The 19,179-nt window shown below is 40.9% G+C and overlaps 1 protein-coding gene across 1 annotated transcript in view; it reads right to left on the bottom strand.

The window, feature by feature from the left end:
- NEB (nebulin) overlaps positions 1-19,179 on the bottom strand; it is a 195,660-nt gene that overhangs the window by 170,783 nt on the left and 5,698 nt on the right. Inside the window, exons 6-11 of the mRNA XM_053671780.1 lie at positions 18,672-18,776; positions 17,868-17,972; positions 11,963-12,067; positions 6,596-6,700; positions 5,932-6,039; positions 989-1,105 (exon numbers count right to left, since the gene is read on the bottom strand). Of these exons, the coding sequence (XP_053527755.1) occupies positions 989-1,105; positions 5,932-6,039; positions 6,596-6,700; positions 11,963-12,067; positions 17,868-17,972; positions 18,672-18,776 (645 nt within the window). The remainder of the gene's footprint in view (positions 1-988; positions 1,106-5,931; positions 6,040-6,595; positions 6,701-11,962; positions 12,068-17,867; positions 17,973-18,671; positions 18,777-19,179) is intronic.

Genomic DNA, 19,179 nt, shown 5'->3' with positions numbered 1-19,179 from the left:
TGCTACTCATTTTTAATATATTTACAGTCCTGTCTCTATCAGCAGAGGGGATTCAAACCTTGGCTTTTATATGTTTGATAAAGGCGGCCTTCATTTGGGAAGCAGGAGGTGTGCGTTGATTCCCTGTGGAGCTATTTAGGCAGATCCATCCCCACTCTCTCACCTGCCACCTCACTCACCCCGCTCCCCCATCACCTGTGCTCATTTCTGCAGTGCTGACAACCCAAGGGACAAAGACAAGATAACTGGCTCACCCAGAGAGCCATATATAATCCTCAAATGTTGGGAAAGCTTAATATAACCTAACCATAAAGGAAAAATGCAACTGATCACATGTTCAGTCTCTTTAAATATATAGTAAAAGTGGACTTGGGCTCATAGTCTTTTAATGCCAGGCCCAGTTCTCACTTATCTAATCTATTTCATTTCTAATGGCGTGGTAAAGCTCTTAATAACCCCACAAGTAGAAATTCCCGTGAAGGAATTTCTTAGGGGGCCATCTTCTGAGTCCTGCTGTCTGCACAAGATGGTTTTTGTAGCCAGGATCCGAGGAGACAATGGCAGAGGTGGGGGGGGAACTTTCACAACAGGACATTGGCCGTCTCCCAGCAGCGGGAGGTTGCTAACACTGCCTCATCTCTCCTTCTCTCCTCCCCTTTCAAAATCTCCTTCTGCCTCTGTCAAAATCAAAGCATCTCCTGGAATGGACAGTAGCCCTGGAGGCACAGGCACCTGGAGCCTGTAAGCAAATGAGGATTTCCCTGCCCATTGAACCTAACCCCCAATGAACCCTAGCCCCACAAATTGACGCACATCATACTCAGCAACGCTAAGGCCTTCCTGTGGTTAGACAGTTCCAGGGGAACTGCTACATCACAACTTTAAAGCACTTGCAACGTCTATTTGCAGTCATTATAGAAAGCGAATGAGCTTGTCTCTCTTGCAGCCAAAGTTAAAAAAAAAAGCACTTTGACGAGAATATACTTACATCACTTAGGGCATTTCCTGCCACCTTCAGCTGCTTGAGCAGAGGGTTTTCTGAAGCCGGAAGTACATTGTAATCTGCTTTTCCTTTATTCTTTTCATAGTTTTCTTTGTATTTTACCTGTAGGAGTGAAATAAAGTGATAAAGAAACCCTAAGAGTTATTTTTGCTCTTGTCTCTACTACAAAATTATGACATAGTTCCACAAATCAATATTCTCTTTGGAAAATGGCAGCTTGACATTTTATAAGCAAAACACTTACAGTAGGTAGCATAAGTATAAAATATATGACAGTAGTAGAGAAACTGCATAAATTTCCAAGGTAGCTTTCCTTCCTATTCATTTATTCATTTCAAAATATCCATCATGATATTTTTGAGTATCAGTTATATGCCAGGCTCTGGGACACATACAAGAGAGAGTAACACATAGCCTCTGCCCCGAGAGGTGGAGGTAGAGAGATACATAAACAATGGGAGAGAGAAAGAGGCACAAATAATGAGAGCACTTGTCCCAGATGCCTGCTGCTCCAGAATTTTATCTGTCAACACATTTGAAAAGAAATGAAGCATCATGCACTAGTCTTTTACATCTCAACTCTGATTGTGTGTATGGGCAAGTGTGTACTTGATGCCCACACAGAAGGGGAAGGCAGGGACTGGGGCTGGAAAATGATGGCACCTTCAGCTTTTCTCTTTGCTCTTGCCACTTTGCACCTTTAATTCCAGCTCTAGCAGAAGCTGTAAACTAGGGCTCAAAAGTCCCTGTCAGGAACCTGTCCAATGAGAGGAGAAGACCCTAGTTCTGACCAGGATCCCCAGGGCCAGCCATCTGTCCCACCAATAGAACCGTAAAATAAGTTCAAACAATCCTAGATAATTTATCAACATTTAAAAACCTCAGAAAAAAAGACAACCAGCTTGGTATCTAAAAGCAGGAGATACACCACTGAAAACCAGAGGCACCACACCCTACAGGCTACACAGAGGACTCACAGGGGATGGAAGACACAGATAGAGTTCAGTATTTCCTGGAAAAATGGAAACAGTCAAAAGGAAATTCCACAAACCCTACTATTCCCCTACCTGTACTTGGGACACTCAGTCACCACTCCTGTGCACAGGTAAATTGTCAGGGCTTGTGGCCAAGCCACCCTTCCTCTCAAGCACCAGACCCCTCCCCTCTCACCTGCTCAAGGACATTACTCCAGCCACTCTCCTTCCTCCAACACAATCACACTTTCCCTCCACCCTGGATTTTTCCATCAGCATAGAAACACGGTGTTTTTGTCTCCTATCTTAAAAAAGAAAATCCCCTCTTCACACATTTATCCATTAGCTACTGCAACTTTTTCTTCTTTTCTTTTCAGCAAACCCTTTGAGAGAGTTGAATATACTTCTTCTATTTCTCTCTTCTCACTCACTCACAAACCCTCTGTAAGCAGATTTAGCTGAATAGCTCTTATTAAGTTCACTAGGGACCATAAAGTGATAAATCCATTTCAGCAACATTTGATGCATTTGGTCACTCCTCCTCCCTTGACTTGCTTCCCAAGAATTAATTCTCTCTAGATTTTTCTCCTACTTCATCTCACTGATGTCTTCACATGGAACACTCCAGAGTTCAATCCTTAGAGTTTTCCCACTTGCTCCCCTGATGGCCTCCATTCTTATGCTATTAAATCCATTTGCCCTGGCTGATGGGGCTCAGTGGATTGAGTTCCAGCCTGAGAACCAAAGGGTCGCTGGTTTGATTACCAGTCAGGGCATATGCCTGAGTTGTGGGCCAGGTCCCCAATACGGGGTGCACAAGAGGCAACCAAACACTGATGTTACTCTCCCTCTTTCTCCCTCCTTTCCCCTCTATCTAAAAACAAACAAACAAACAAACAAAATCTAAAAAAATACTCCCAAATTTATACCTTGCCAGATATCTACCCTGGAACTTTAGACTTATAATCAACTGCCCACTTGACATTTCCGCTTGGTTGTCTAAAAGGAATTTCAAATCTTACAAGTTTGAAGCTGAGCTCACATCTCTCTTCCAAAAAAAAATTAAGTCCTGGTAGGGTAGCTCCGTTGGTTACAGCATCGTCCCAATACACCAAGGTTGTGGGCTTGCTCACCAGTCACAGCACATGCAAGAGTTAACCAATGAGTGCATAAATATCTGAAATAACAAATCAGTGTTCCTCTCTCTCTTCTTCCTTTCTCCATCTAAAATCAATAAATAATTTTTTTAGACTTCTGGCCAAGATGGAGGTGTAGGTAGAAATACTGTACCTCCTTACACAACCAAAATTAAGGACAACAAAGGTTTAGAAACAAAAACACAATCAGAACAGACAGAAAATTGAACTGTACTGAAGTCTGACAACAATGAACCATTCATCCAGACTGGTAAGAGGGGCAGAGTCTGCAGCTGGCTGAGAGGGGTCCAGGCAGGAAAAGGTGGTGTTTAGCAGACCCAGGTGCAGGGAGAAAGGGAGCAAAGCCAGTAAGGTGCGCAAGGCGGTTGGCTGACCATGGACAAACATTCGCACGCAGATAAACCAGGCAAAAAAATGGCAGTGAGACAGACTGCACAACCCAGGGCCCCAGCAATTAAAAATAGAGCCTAAAAGCACTGATTGAAAAACTTTGGGGGGTGGAGGTGCCGGGAGAGACTCCCAGACTCACAGGAGAGATCATTGGAGAGACCCACAGGGTCCTAGAATGTACACAAGCCCACCCACCTGGGAACCAGCACCAGAAGGGTCCAATTTGCTTGTGGGAAGCAACAGAGGGGACCAAAATCTGAGAGAGCGGAACAAGTGCCATTGCCCCTCTCTGACCCCGCCCCCATATACAGCGTCACAACCCAGCCACTGGGTTAACCAGCCCTGGTCAACACCTAAGGTTCTGCCCCTCAACGTAACAGGCACAAACAGACCAAAACATTATGGCTCAAACAGAAGAACAGCTCAAAGCCCCAGAGCCAATATTTCTAAGCTACCAAGAAATAGCTTACCTATCAGATGCACAGTTCAAAACATTGCTGATCAGGATGCTCACGGAACTGGTTGATTTTAGTCACAAATTAGATTAAAAAATTAAGGCTACACTAAGTGATATGAAGGAAAATGCACAGGGAACCAATAGTGATGGGAAGAAAACTGGAACTCAAAACAATGGACTGGACCAGAAGGAAGAAAGAAACAACCAAACAGAAAAGAATGAAGAAACAAGAATTCAAAAAAATGAGGAGAGGTTTAGGAACCTCCAGGACATCTTTAAACGTTCCAACATCCGCATTATAGGGGTACCAGAAGGGGAAGAGGAACAGCAACAAGTGGAAAACTTATTTGAACAAATAATAAAGGAGAACTTTCCCATTCTGGCAAAAGAAATAGACTACCAGGAAATCCAGGAAGCTCAGAGAGTTCCCAAGAAGTTGGACCCAAGGAGGAACACACCAAGGCACATCATCATTACATTAGCCAAGATTAAAATGAAGGAGAGAATCCTAGAAGCAGCCAGAGATAAGGGGACAGTCACCTGCAAAGAATTTCCCATCAGATTGTCAGCTGATTTCTCAAAAGAGACCTTACAGGCAAGAAGGAGCTGGAAAGAAGTATTCCAAGTCATGAAATCCAAAGGCCGACATCCAAGATTGCTTTATTCAGCAAAGTTTTCATTTAGAATGGAAGGACAGATAAAGTGCTTCTCAGATAAGGTCAAGTTCAAGAAATTCATTATCACCAGGCCCTTATTATATGAAATGTTAAGGGGACTTATCTAAGAAAAAGAAGATACTAAATATGAACAGTGAAAGGACAGCAAATGCACAGTTATTAACAACCACACCTAAAACAAAAGCAAAAGCAAACTAAGCTGACAGCTAGATCAGGAACAGAGCCACAGAAATGGAGATCACATGGAGGGTTAGCAACAGGGGGGTGGGAGGAACAGCGGGGGAGAAGGTACAGAGAATATGTAGCATAGACGGTGGGCAGAAGATAAACAGGGGGAGGGCAAGAGCAGTGTGGGAAATGTAGAAGCTAAAGAACTTGTGACACATGGACATGAACTAAAGGGGGGAATGTGAGGGGAGAAGTTGTACAGGATAGAGGGGAATGAGGGGGAAAATGGGACAACTGTAATGGCATAATCAATAAAATATATTTAAAATATAATAATAATTATTTTTAGAATTTAGAAAAAATAGTCACTGTTTCCATCTTTCCTATATGGATAAAGGGAAAACCTATTTATCTAGTTGCTTAGACCAAAATTTTCCTTATATTCCACATCTAAGCCATCATTAAATCAGTTCAGCTCTGTTTCCAAAACACTTCTCCTCACTTGTCCTGCTACCCTCCTGGTTCAGAACAGCACCTGGATACCAGCATAGCCTTCTAGGTGACGTGATTTTTTTCCTCTTGCTCCTCCAGCAGAGCCAAGGCAGGGGTTAGAATCAAGTCTGATTGGCTTTAAAGTTTATGCTTTTTTTTAGTGCCCAACCTGCTCTAGAATGCCAGGAAGTCTGTCGATTTACTAAAGTTATTCTACAGCATATATGAGCTATCCCTGATTCATGTATCTTGTCTATAGATTTCCACCAGTTAGTAGGAAGGAAAAATAATGGTAGTGGTGAGTGTGGGAGTGTCTATGCTCATCTAAGGCTGCCAGTTGCCTTTTCCTGAGGAGGTCTCCTCTGTCTTCCGTTTGAGATTGTAACGTTTCTACTTCCAGGTCCCAAAAGGTCCTTTATGAAATATTGAAGATGGCAGCTGGGTATTGCAAATGTTCATACATGACAAAATTTTAAACAATGTAGTAGCCCTATTACAATACCAAAGTACTTTTTTTTGTCCACTAAGAACCTTTATTACATGCAAAAGCAAGAGTTACAAGAAGTTCACCCAAACTAAGATCATCAAGATAAATGAGAGAACTTTCTCATACCTTGCTAGCTGCCACCCCAGCTTGTTTATGCGTTTTATACTCTGGTGTTTCCGTCTGCATGAAGTAGATCTGGTCTTTCATATTCTCAAAGCTTTCCTGATATTTCCTCTGTAAGACATTAAACATACTGAAGAACTTCTGTGGGAAAAAACTGTGCAAGGCTTTTACATTGGAGGACAGAGGCCACTTAGTTATAATCAGGATTAAAGACAGACTCAAAAGGAGCTCCCTTTTGAATTATATTAATTATAATAATATAATAATAATAAAAACCAGGGGTGGAGAACTTAAGAGAAAAAACCAGGACTTATATTTTCCAGTGCAGAAAATCTGGGAAGGAACCAATCAGTTTCATAAATGTACTGTTTGGGTTTCCAGCAAAGAGTTAGTTAAAATGGGTCCCTTTTACTTGTACTCACTTTAAAACAATATTATTCCTATGAAAATTGAGGCAAGAAAAAGGGTATCTGATCAAAACAATATTTTTTCAAGAAAGGAAAGATCATGGGGTTATTTTCTCTTAATGGGAACTCTACACAAGTCTTGCACCCAGGAAGAAGTGCCAGTATGTAAATGTTCCAGTATCACTTCAGGTGCAGGGAGAAGTCATAAAGGAAGGGTCCCCCCCCAATCTAAGGATGTCTGGCCATCCCTTCCCACTTACTGCGCTGATGTTATCAGCATTCATCTTGGCAGTTGCAATTTCAAAGCAAGGTGTCTCACTCCATTTGCCTTTGATTTTATTTTCATAATCTTGATTATATTTTAGCTAGAAGGGAAAAAAAGAAAATAAGACAAACAAAACCCAGGATCTGACAGACAAGAGAGCAAATTTAATGGTAATGGGCAGCTTTCAAAAGTATCTTGACAAGACTCTTCTTGGAACCTTAATAGATGTTTTCAAATATTCCAATACACTGTCAATTTACCCAGGAATGTTAAGTGAAGGGGATAGAAGTTCTAACTCTGCCTCCTCTTACTGAGTTCGGGGACTTACTTCATCTCAGAACTCACAGACGTTCCCTGCTGTTTGAGGAAGGAGGGAGACAGAAGCATCTGCCATTTGTAATTCATTGTTACAATAAAAGCACTCGACCCCAAATTTCCATGTCAGATGAACTTGGCCATTAATTCTGAGCTTTAATAAAACTTGTAGTTATACAGAAAGCAATACCACAACAAAATTTAGCTTGCTGGCCAATGACTATGACTTCCTGCTTTAGACTTCAAGAAATTTTACTGAGAACTGGAAAGTAATTAAAAAATTAAACTGCTGCCCCATCTTGTTCCCAAATACTATAGCATCTGAATCCCAAGCTGTGGAAGCCTTGGAGAGAGGAATTATGTCTTCTTCATTTTGTATCCTTGGAATCTAACGCAAAAGGCAGCATGTAAGAATTACCTTATAAATGTCCAACTACACTAAATTGAACTGAGGCCATGGTATGTGGTTTTGAATGATTTTGGCATGAGCATTATTTGAGCAGAATTTGCCTAGCCAACTTGTGCACATGAGCTGGAGTCAGAGCTGGGTTGGAGCAATTTCCCCTCCTTGGTTCATACTCACCACTGAATATATTGACAGAATATATTGACAGACATAACCAATGCGTTCAAAGTGTTTGTGTGCCTAATGCCCCCATCACACGCTTCAAGGAAAAAGAAGGTGGTTTTGTGGTGTGTATACCTTTAACAGAACAAGCACCAAGGCTAACTGATGTGTAGGGACAGTGCGTTTGAGTTCAAGCTCAAAACTGAAGCTTCAACACTGAAGCTCACCCCTCTCTCAAGTGCCCTATATATTTTCTTCTCAAAAGGCTAATATGCTAATTAATAACCAAGTGGCTTTAATAGCTATTAATTTTAGAGCCCCAGACCTAAGTTCAGGAGCTCTTGGCCCAAGACTTAACTCCATACTTTCTAAAGATGTAACTTAGTCTCTTGAAGCTTCAGTGTTCTTAACCATACATGCTGACAATAATACTTATACAGAGGATTGTTGGGAAGATTAAATAAGACCATACATACACTGAAAAATGCTTTGTAAACTTTACAGTGTTAAGCAAATGTAAGGTATAAAAACTATGACATAGTAGAGAGTATGAAATTCTGAAAAAAGAGAACTGTGTGTGTGCACGAGATAAAATTTTCTTTATGTCACCGATTAATTTGCCTACCCTTCTTGTTTGAAGTTTTAAAGAACTGAAGTCGGTGAAACTGATTTTTCAATTTGCTAAGACAGCCTGTCTGTGCTAGGACTGTTTCTAATCTTTTTGGAGAATAGAACTCATCAGGAATCCGAGAGAGCTGTGAAATGCCCACAAATACTTACGACTTCAGAGATATTCAATGTACACACACCGAGGTTACAATCCCTAATCTATAATTTTTTTTGGAAGAGATACTGCCACTCCTCTGCCTCCTTCAAAGAAAGAAAACTCCAGGATTGGGAGTGGAGGCGACCAGGTCAGAGGTATCTCCTAATTAAGGTATAATTAATATAATTTAAAGTTGAGAAGGTAATATATTTTTAATGAGGTCCAAAACTGGGATATTATAGAGAAATAAGAATCATATATGTAGATTCATTAAGCAAAACCAAGTAGGACATTAATTCTCACAGTATGAGACAGATATGTAATTTTTTTTAAAAGATATGAAAACAAGATGCAAAAGAAGGGTGGAAGACCACCTCATCTAGGGTGCTTCCCCACTTCTTACCCTTCACGACCAAAGCTTATCTTTTTCACCCACCCAGAGCCAAAGTGGGTCAGGGTGGAGGGGGATCTCCCACAACCCATTCCTGAGTACTTCTGAGTTTGGGAAGATTTTCATTACAAAGGAGGAGGCTGGAGCTTGTTAACTACTGAGGAAGTTGTGGCCTTCCCTTCATTTGGAGGTAGAAGAGCAGTTAAAAAGATAAAGGCCTGCAACCTTTATCTTTCTATCTTTCATTCTAGAGAAACGAAAAAGAGACAGAGGTATATGTCCACAGGGGACCCCCATCCCCACTGCCAGACAAAGGGCCTCCCTCTGCAGGAGGCCTGAGTGTTTGTGTGGTACATGGAGATGGATTAACCACATCAGGGGTCCAACACCCAACGTTTCCCCAACCCCTACCCTAACCCTTCTCTCTGACTCTATCCTGTTTGTGGCTGATGGATGGAAACTTGGAGGTAAGCATTGATTTAACTTGCCCTAGGATTTTGCATTTGTTCATTTAACAAAGGAAAGTTCATTAGGTCAACTATAATCTCTGGGACATCTTCTGTGGGCAAGAGGGTAACCACATGTTAATAGGTGAGCCAGCTTGCTCCCTCAAACCACAGTCCTTCCTCTCCAGAAGTCAGCTGAGGCTGCTTTCATTGGACCATAAATTAGGTATCCTAATATCTTGCTTAACCACATGACTATCAGAAGTATTATGACTACCAGAAGTATTATGACTACAGAGTCTTTCTTCTTAATTCTGGATCCCATTCGGTATCACCTGGAAATTACAATCTGAAATCTTATATTTCCTGTTGTGAATCTGGAAAAAAGCACAGAGGCAGGCACAGAGAAACTAAAGGGACTTCCCAGTACTGCATTCAGGATCCCATTTGATGCTTGTTGTACTGGGCACACTCTCCTCACTTGAAATGCCTGCCTTATGTGAACAGCTCTGCCTGTCTGCCCATCTGGGCTAGAGCTACAGAGTGAGCTGAACCAGGAGGATTTGCTGGCATGTAGCTGATGGCTTTGGCCAAAGACGAAAGTGAGAGCAGAGATTCTAACAGGTATAGTGAGGAAGGCTGGTGAACATAATGTAACAGCAATGTAACAATTACAGATATGTACACATTATATTAACGTAGAAACCGAGGGCTGTAAGACAAGGAGATAGATCTGGGAGACATGATTTAACAAGAAAATGGTAAGAATTTAAATATGTGAAAGTGAGTAGGTAAAGGATACTTTACCTATTGGGGAGAGAAAGAAAATGGTACTGAAGCATGGGTCAAAGCAGCAGAGGAGACATCAAGAGAAGGGAAGTGAGTCCTATATCTGAGTTCCCCTGGTAGCTATCTTACTGGATGGTTTGTTGTTCAATGGGCTGTGACCAATCACAAGTATTTCTTTCTAACATAACCATTATTTGGGATGCATAATGGCCATTAAGAACTTGGAAATCTGCTCTGACTGGTGTGGTTCAGTGGGTTGGGCATTATCTGGCAAGCTGAAAAGTCACTGGTTCAATTCCTGGTCAGGGCACATGCCTAGGTTGCTGACCAGATCCCCAGCTGGGGGTGGTGCAAGAGGCAGCTGGTCAATGTTTCCCACCCACATCAATGTTTCTCTCCTTTTTCTCCCTCCCTTCCCCTCTCTCTAAAAATAAATAAATGAAATATTTTTTAAAAAAAAAGAACTGGTGACATTCTTCCACAGCCATCGTCCCCTTGGCTCATGGTATTATACCACATGGGCAAACCCAGCCCTGGGAATGCCTTCCAACTTCCCAATGACATCTCCATATCCAGCTGGAGTGGTGTTATAATGCAAGCCACCACTGTCGTTTAAAATTCTCTGGTAGCCACGTTTTAAAATGTAAAAAGAAATAAGTGGGAAATTAATTTCAACAATATATTGTACTTAACCCAATAGATCCAGAAACTCCCATTTCAACTTGCAAGCAATATAAAATAATGAGCTATTTGTCATACTACAAGTTCAAGACCTAGTGTGTATTTTACACATATGGGACTCTCAGTTCTTCTGTTACACTTCAAGTGCTCAGTAGACACATGTGGCTAAAAGCTACTATTTTGAAAAATATAGCTCTAAACTAGCTGGCAAGCCTAATTTTTTAGAGAGATGGATTATAGGGGAGTTTGAAGGTACTTCTGTTTTTTTTCTTACCACCTTCAGATACCATACTGCATACTCAAATAAGGTAAAAGAATGTTGCCCTAGTAAGGTATCTTTAAAAATATGCTTTCCATAAAAATTTAAAATAGATTTTTCTTTCTAAGTGACTATTTGAAAATAGCCTTTTCTTTTTCTCCCCAAAAGATAAAGGGTCCATGCTCTCCAATCTTACTTACAATATTGATCCTTTCAGTGGTCATCTCTTTATGGACAGTTCTCAGTGCATTTCTATTTGGCCCTGACAGAACAGGTTCATGGCATTCCTATTAGGTATTCCTACCACACTTATTTGATCTTTTACCCCAGTAGCCCTTGGTTATACAGTTAAGTAATCTGCAAAATCAAACACTAGAAAACACCATTGAACAGACGTCAGCATCCATGACATTTCTTTCTTCTTCACTGAAATTGTTCTTTCAAAAAAAATCCTTTGACAAGATAGAAATCTCGAGGTTCCAACAAAATTTAAGACAAAACTATGACTCAACTTCACAGAGGGCTAAGAAAAGTATTTATTTAAAAGCAGCAGTATCCCAGGAGAAAGTGGCCAGATTTGGACTAATTTTCTAAAAAGAATTTAACATGGTCTATTCATCATTGAACATCTGTTCCTCTGCATTCCTCAGAGCTAGTTTACCAGTCTAAATATAGGCAGACTAGGCTGTTTGCCAGGACCTTAAAAGTTATGAGGTGCCCTCCCTCCAGCTGTCAATTTAAGCTATGTCTGAGAGACCACTCATGCATTCTTATTTTCCCCAAATCTGAGAGTGTAAATCTATATGGGGTCTTCACACCGAATTGAAACAGTCAGATCCTGTGATTACTTGGTTCTCTGTTCATATCACTTCCATAAGTCAGATGTCAAAGGATATTAGGATGCAGGTTCAGTTTTCTAGAGGCAGCTTTCATATTCATCGATCACTGAGTCATTAAGCTGGCTGAACATTCACTCACACAGTTATGATGTTTGTGAATGTATTGCTCTTACTGTAGCATTTTTTAGGGTCACTGCAAAATACTCAGTGTTTACCTTGTGTCTTTTCACCTTTGTTACTTTTTCTGAGGGCTGAGCTTATTAAGCAGGGTTTTCAAGGGAAACAGTGTTCTGGCTCTGTTTACATACCTTGCTCACTTGATTGGTCACCTTCTTGGCAAACTCTATGTCTGGAGGATCCGCCAGAGGTGTGAATTGTGCTTGCTGTTCAGCAAGACCTTTTTTGTAGGCAATCTGACAAAATAAAAGGGATGCAAATGAGCCACGGATAATCATTCTATTAATATTGTCCCTGTTCCATTTGCTGGCATTTTTAAGGCTATTTTTTCATCTAGACTTGAAGTCTTAAACATTAGTGTACTGCACAACCATAATTTATCCTTGTAGATATTACATGTCCCTCCTCTCAGCATGCAGTGATTTCTCTCTTTGAGTTTTCTCTTCTCTCCAAGATTCTTGGCCCTAGATCTGTTTCCTTCCTTTGATACCATGTCATAGCCTGCAAATGAAATCATTCTCTTAACCAGCATCCTCAACTACCGATGTCTTATCTTTCCATCACACTTGTGAACAGACTGCCAGCTCCGGATCAACTTAACCACACACGTCTGTTGTTCTTATATCCAGGATGGTGAGACTACTGAGGAAATTCACGCAATTCTGTGGATTGGGTAGTGATAACATGATAACCAAGGTTAAAAGAGTCACAGGAAGAAGGCACAGAGGAAGGAGAGCCCTTAGCCTGAAATCTGCATGCCTACCCAATGGCATGTTCTCGAACAACAGCTTGCTTGGGGTTCTGTGCCCAACAGTCTAAATTTATCCAACTGCCCCTTTGCCTTTATTGACGCTTGAACATCCCATATGTGCCTCTGATCATTCTCCACCAGAGACGAACCCCAACATTGTCCTTAAGCCCGATTCACTGCATCTTATCCTCAGCTTCCTCTTCCATAGAGTAAAGAAAGGCTGCACACTTGTTTTTCTCTGTGCTCATTCTCACCTCTGCCTTCCACCTGCATGGCCCAGAGGAGAGGCATCCTTTGCAGGTCATGAGCCCAGCACTCAGGGTACTGTTCCCTCCAGCAGCCCTGTGTACCTAACCCTATCAGTCACCTCTCTTCTTTCTTCCAGCTTCAACCTCTCCCTCTTCATTAGTCCTTTCCCTCAGCCTATGAAAGACTTCTCTTACCTTAAAAAAAGTATTATGCCCATTAATTATGCATCCCCTTCACTCTTGCACTTCACTCTTCTTCACTATTGACTGCTTTGGCTTTTTCTCCCTCCAGTCTTGACTCCTGCCTCCAACAATGCAGAGTACTCACAGATCCCCAGATACATGAAGCCTTCTTATGTCTCTGAACCTCAGCCATGCTGCTCCTGTTTCCTGGAATGCCCCAACTTTGCCTTCCCCCATCTGCCTGCAAGCTGCTACTTGTTCACCAGGTCTCAGGACAAGCACAGTCCCCCCTCCTGTGCCCTCCCTGACTCCGTCACCTTCAACAGGATTATCACTCAACTTAGCCTTTACCTCCTTTAAAGAAATTATCAAATAACACTGTAACTGGTAGTTTATATCTCTGTCCCTACTTAGACTGTGAGCTCTGGGATGGCAGAAAATATAATTTCTCCTCTGGGAACCTTTGTGGCCTACACAGTACCTGACAAGAGTGAGGGCTCAGTGACTGACTTCTGAATATGTGGTTTACTCACGGAGGCCATTGGGGCCAGTCTGAGGAGAAGAATAGTCCTCCTGAATCATCCAGTGCTCAACTATGAGACTTCTACAGTTTATTTCTCTTTCCCTGTGATAATATTCTTATTTATAAAGAGGTATATAGTTTGGAGGTCTCCATTATTTTCTTCACACTCTAACCAACTCTAATTATATCTCATCCTAATAATATCTACCTAGTGCCTATAACCAAAGCTTTCATGACCATTAAATCAATTGGGATGCAAAAGACAAAATTTTAAATGTATTCATTGAATTTCACTGCTTAATTTCATTTAAATGAGTTATTTTCAGCATAGGGCAACCTGTCTTCTGCATTGCTGGCTAAGGCCTAGAGGAGAAAGCAATATTCTTCCAGGGGAAATGCTGATTAAGGATGACGTGCTGTCAAGAACTTTCAGAGTAATCAGATGTAGAAGTCTTAATTTCTCAGGAACCTTGGTCAGAATTCTGTTTATTTAGAATTCTGTACTCTGGATCAACTTAAGGACTCTCTTAGTGTTTGCAAAGTCTTTGGTCTCTATTTAGATAATAAAGAAAACATGATGATTAGGGTTAAGAGAAACACAGGAAGGACAGGAGAGGAAGAGGAGGCCCCTGAAGCCAAACCCTTAGCTTGAAATCTACATGCCTGCCCAGTGGTATATTCTGTGAACAAATTGCTTGCTCTGTGCCCAATAATTGTAAAGGTTCATGTTACTGACAGAAGTATTAGTAGGCATGCTGGTCATCTGACACTAAGTGCATGCCTGGTCCGTAATAAAAATAAAAGCATGCCTTAACTGCCAAGTCTTTCAGAGCAAGGATGGGAAGATTTTACTTCATTATATCTTCTATTGAGAAAAATGTGGCCAACTTTAATCGTTCAAAGTCCATAGCACTACAGTGGTATGGAGGCAAACCTTCATCTCTCCACTTTATTGATAAAGGGAGACATTGGGAGATTAAGTGTCTTCTTGGAAACCTCTCCTTGGGCTTACGTGACATGCATTTCCTGGTTCCTCTTCAACTTCTCCAACAATCTGTTCCCTTATCCTTTCTCTGGCTCCTCTCCAGGTGTCCTCAGGGTGGGTGTCCTTCAAAACTCTGCCCTTGGTCATACCCTGTTTTTCCTCCCTCATACATTTTCATATCTTCAGTTGTCACTTAGATTCTTTTTGTAAACATCTTTTTATTGTTGTTCAAGTATAGTTTTCTGCCTTTTTACCCCACACTTCCCTACCTTCTCACTTCCGACCCCTGTTCTCACCCACCCTTGTTATTGTCCATGTGTCCTTTATAATTGTTCCTGCAAAACCTTCATCATTTTCCTCTATAATCCCCTCCCCTTTCCCCCCCGGTCACTGTCAGCCTGTTCTCTCTCTTTCTCTTTTTTTTTCAAACTGTTCTCAATTTCAGTGTCATTGGTTAGATTTTGCTTGTTTGTTTTGTCGATTAGGTTCCTGTTAAAGGTGAGATTATATGGTATTTTCTTTCACCGCCTCACTTATTTCACTCAGCATAATGCTCCCCAGTTCCATCCATGCTGTTGCAAAGGGTGGTAGCTCCTTCTTTCTTTCTGCTGCATAGAATTCCATTGTGTAAATGTACCATAGTTTTTCGATCCATTCATTTACTGATGGGCACTTAGGTTGTGTCCAACCTAAGTTGTGCTCCTATGAACATTGGGGTGCATATGTTCTTTTTGATTGGTGTCTCAGGGTTCTTAGGATATAATCCTAGCAGTGGAATTGCTGGGTCAAAAGGCAGTTCCATTTTTAATTTTCTGAGGAAATTCCATACTGTTTTCTATAGTGGTTGACTAATGCAGTATTAGTTTGCATTTCCGCCAACAGTGCACTAGGGTTCCCTTTTCTCCACACCCTCTCCAACATTTGTTTGTTACTTTGTTTATGATGGCCATTCTCAATGGTGCGAAGTGGTATGTCATTGCGGTTTCAATTTGCATCTCGGTGATAGCTAGTGATACTGAACATCTTTTCAAATGTCTCTGGACCCTCTGTGTGTCCTCCTTGGAAAAGTGCCAGTTTAAGTCCTTTGCCTCTTTCTTAATTGGGTCGCTTGTCTTCTTAGAGCAGAGTCAGGTGAGTTCTTTATATATTTTGGAGATCAAACCCTTGTCTGAGGTATCATTGGCTCACTTAGATTCTGATGACTCTCGAATATTAATCTCTTGTCATCTCACACTTATGCACTAGTACTAAATTTCTAATTATCTATAAGATGCCTTGATCTGAATATTCCCCTCATTGTCTCAACTCTAGTTCTCTTTAACTAACACATCCTTACCAGCTATACCTCTGCCCACCTGGACTGCCTGTCTTGGTCATAAATTCTTTTGTAGCCTCTTTCTGTCTTTTGTTCCCAATATCCAATACCATTAACACTTTTTAAACACTTATTACTTTCAGATTTCTTTTCCTCTCCGTTGTCTCCATCATCCCTCTGATTCACCTATCTTACTAAAACAGTCTTCTACAAATAGTCTCCTACAATTTTGCCTAGTCCCAGTCTATCATATTGCCTATCAAAATTTCTCCAGATTCTACTTATATCATGTAGTGAGATTTCTCCAAAATCTTATGATGCCTCATATTGACTACCAGATCATGTCAAAGCTATTTTGTCTGATTTTCAAGGTCTTCCTGCCAGTTTCTTACAAGTGCCCTCACAACTCAGTGCCTACAGCATTCATTTCCTCTGTGTCCTAAGCCACAGGCTCGTTTCGCCTCTGTCCCTTTGTTCAAGTGCTCTCAACTTGAAATGCCCTTCCTGTTCATCGCTGCCCCTTCTCTTGGCATCATCTTCTTCACATGGCCTTCTCCAATTACTCACGTATATCTTGTCTTTCTCTTACCAAGTATTAGACGGTAGGGTTTTTGTGTTTTTAATTTTTTTCTTATGGTTTACTATATATCACTTTCATCGGACCAGCTTGGTTATAGATTTTCAAGGGAAAGGACCAAAACTTCTTATTTCACTTTTCCGTTTTGCCAGGTGTGCATGCATAATGGACTTTCAATAACTAATGATTGGTCACTTAAAGGTCATACAATATTACTTATTCATGAGATACAGAACCAAAAATCTAATCTTAAAAGAAAAGCCAGAGGTCCTCACACACTAAAATTGGCACACTAGATAGCTTTGAAATTTTGTTACATCTTCTTTAGTTCCTAGCTTAACCTGTGCAAGGATAGGAGTATATCTGCTATATTTTAACCAATTACATGCAACCTGGAATAGAAAATATGTCCATTAAATTTGCAGATGATATCAAGTAAGAGGCAATAAAAAATTAGACCTCAAAAGTTGGATACACCATCTAATGTATATGTATAATTTTAGTTCAAAGAAAGATAGAATCCTAAGATCCACTGGAAGTAAATTCAGTAAATTTTAAGATGCCAACTGGCTTGTGTTTATGTGGAAAGTAAGAGGTTCCAAGGACCTAGATGACAACAAAGTGAAAAACCACTTGTCATTTTACAATAGAGTGTCTCCTGAAGACTTTGAATTTTCAACATGGCCTCTAGCAAATGCAGGGAGCAAGAAATAAAGTAACTCAAAGCAAGGAGAAGTGCTAGGCTCTCTGCTTCTGCTTTCAATCCTAAGTACCCTATCAAGCTTTTAAGTTCCTCCAATGAATAGTTTTCAAGGTCTAAGATACTAAAATTCTAGCGCCTGGGACTGCTGGTGTTTTGCTGACTCTGTGATACCCTTTGTGTACATCAGTGGTGAGAGGTCTTTGTGGGACAACCACACACACATCTGGACAAGTACGCCAGTCCGGGCCCTCTTGCCCAGAAAGGGGGACACACCACAATTCTGACTTTATGATTAGGATAGTAAATCAAAATCTTGCCATAATATATTTACCTAATAAATTTGAGAAGGTGGCTATGATTCCAGTAGGTTTTTAAAATGCTACTCTGTCATACAGAAAAAAACTTCAATACCAGCCAAGTGGACAGAAGGGAACATGCTCTAATGGAGAGAATGCTGGTCTTGGGACCACAGGACCAGGTTTCCAGTCTGGACTCTACCACTAATTACTTGATGTGACTTTAGGCTCACATTCCTCACCTGTCAGTAAAGCAAATTGGACTAAATTCTATCTAATGTAAACTATAAAATCTAATTTAAAGTAGACGTCAGAAATTATAATGATTCTAGATGTATTCCTCTGCAATAGTGGCATTTAGTCTCTCTTAAATAATTGCAGTGAGCATCTGTCCAGAAGATACAATCTGAGGCCTGATTCCACACTACAGATGGTGCCGATGATAGTTCACTTACATCACTGAGAGCTTTCTGGGCTTGGGCAACCCTCCTCAGCTCTGGACTGTCATTATATGGGTAAAACAAAGTTTTGTCTTCTTCCCAGTCTGCAGTGTACAGTTTCTAAATCAGAAAAGAGAGAAAAGCTGTGACAATATGAACTCATAGTTACATGAAAATACATAATTTTCACCTCGTTCATCAATGGCCTAAAAACTCAAGGGCAAGGTAAGAGCAAATGTAAATGGAACTCACAGATAACCTCCACTTTTCCATCCAATTCAAGTCATATTTATTAATAGATTCTCTTGCTTCTCCCAAGAAATCTTTCTTACAGAAGGGCAGATGTGTCTAATTCTCTTTCATCTCCTCTCTGTGAGTTTACCTCACTCCTGCAACAAGTACTAATGCAAGTGTAAGGAGCCAGGAAGGTACTTAGTGTAGTTACTGGCACAAAACAGACCCTTAATAAGAGTGATAGCCAGGAATATCCAAAGTGTAGCACAGGGTCTACAGAAAAACTAAAATATTACTTTGTATGTTTCCAGAGCTGGACCTCAGGAGCGTCTGTGTTGTCCCACTCACGCCTCCAGGGTTGCTCAGGTTCCTGATAGGACCCTCTCCTCTACTCTTCCCCAGAGCTCTCTTCTCTGTTCCTCCTTGCCAAGCCCTATTTCTTCAGCCACATCAGTCTCAAGGCTACTCGCAAAAAAGAGTAGGGAACTGTATTTCAGATTATCGAGAGTGTAGTGAGTATTCCTCTAAATGACATGGTAGGAGAACAGAGGAAGATAGAGATGGTGACAGAGCAGAGGCCCTTACCTTACTGAACAAGGCTGTGTTCTTAATGGCCTGGACAAGTTCAGGGGCATCAGGGGGAAGCAGGTACTTATCCTTGGTGTCTTCCCAGTTCTGCTTGTATAAAACCTAGACAGAAAGAGCAGAGGGCTTGATGTCTCGCCCATGGCATGATGATTTAGAGAATGAAAGAGCATTGTGAAGAGTTTTTCACAAAATGTCCTTGTACAAAGGCTGCCAGTGTGGTTCTAGCACCGATTAGGGAAAACATTGACCATGTCAGCACCCCATAATACTTTTCCTGCATTAGTAAGCTTTTCCTTGGAAAAAAATTTATTTTAAAAATATCTTAATCATGATCCTAATTCTTTACAGATTCCTTTCAAAGGATGTAACCTATCCATCACTGACTAAATTTGGATGATACATGCATTTCTTTTGACTGACATGGTATTTTCAAAAAGTATTTTTAATTAGTTCCCTACATTTGAAATTTGGAGATTTATTATAAAATTTCAGCTCCCAAATTCTT

Source organism: Artibeus jamaicensis, unplaced genomic scaffold (assembly GCF_021234435.1).
Source record: "Artibeus jamaicensis isolate MK-2021 breed Jamaican fruit bat unplaced genomic scaffold, CSHL_Jam_final contig_1832, whole genome shotgun sequence".
In the NCBI taxonomy this organism is placed as follows: Eukaryota; Metazoa; Chordata; class Mammalia; order Chiroptera; family Phyllostomidae; genus Artibeus; species Artibeus jamaicensis.
Note: the sequence above shows the minus strand (reverse complement) of the source record. Positions and strands in the feature narration are given on the sequence as shown.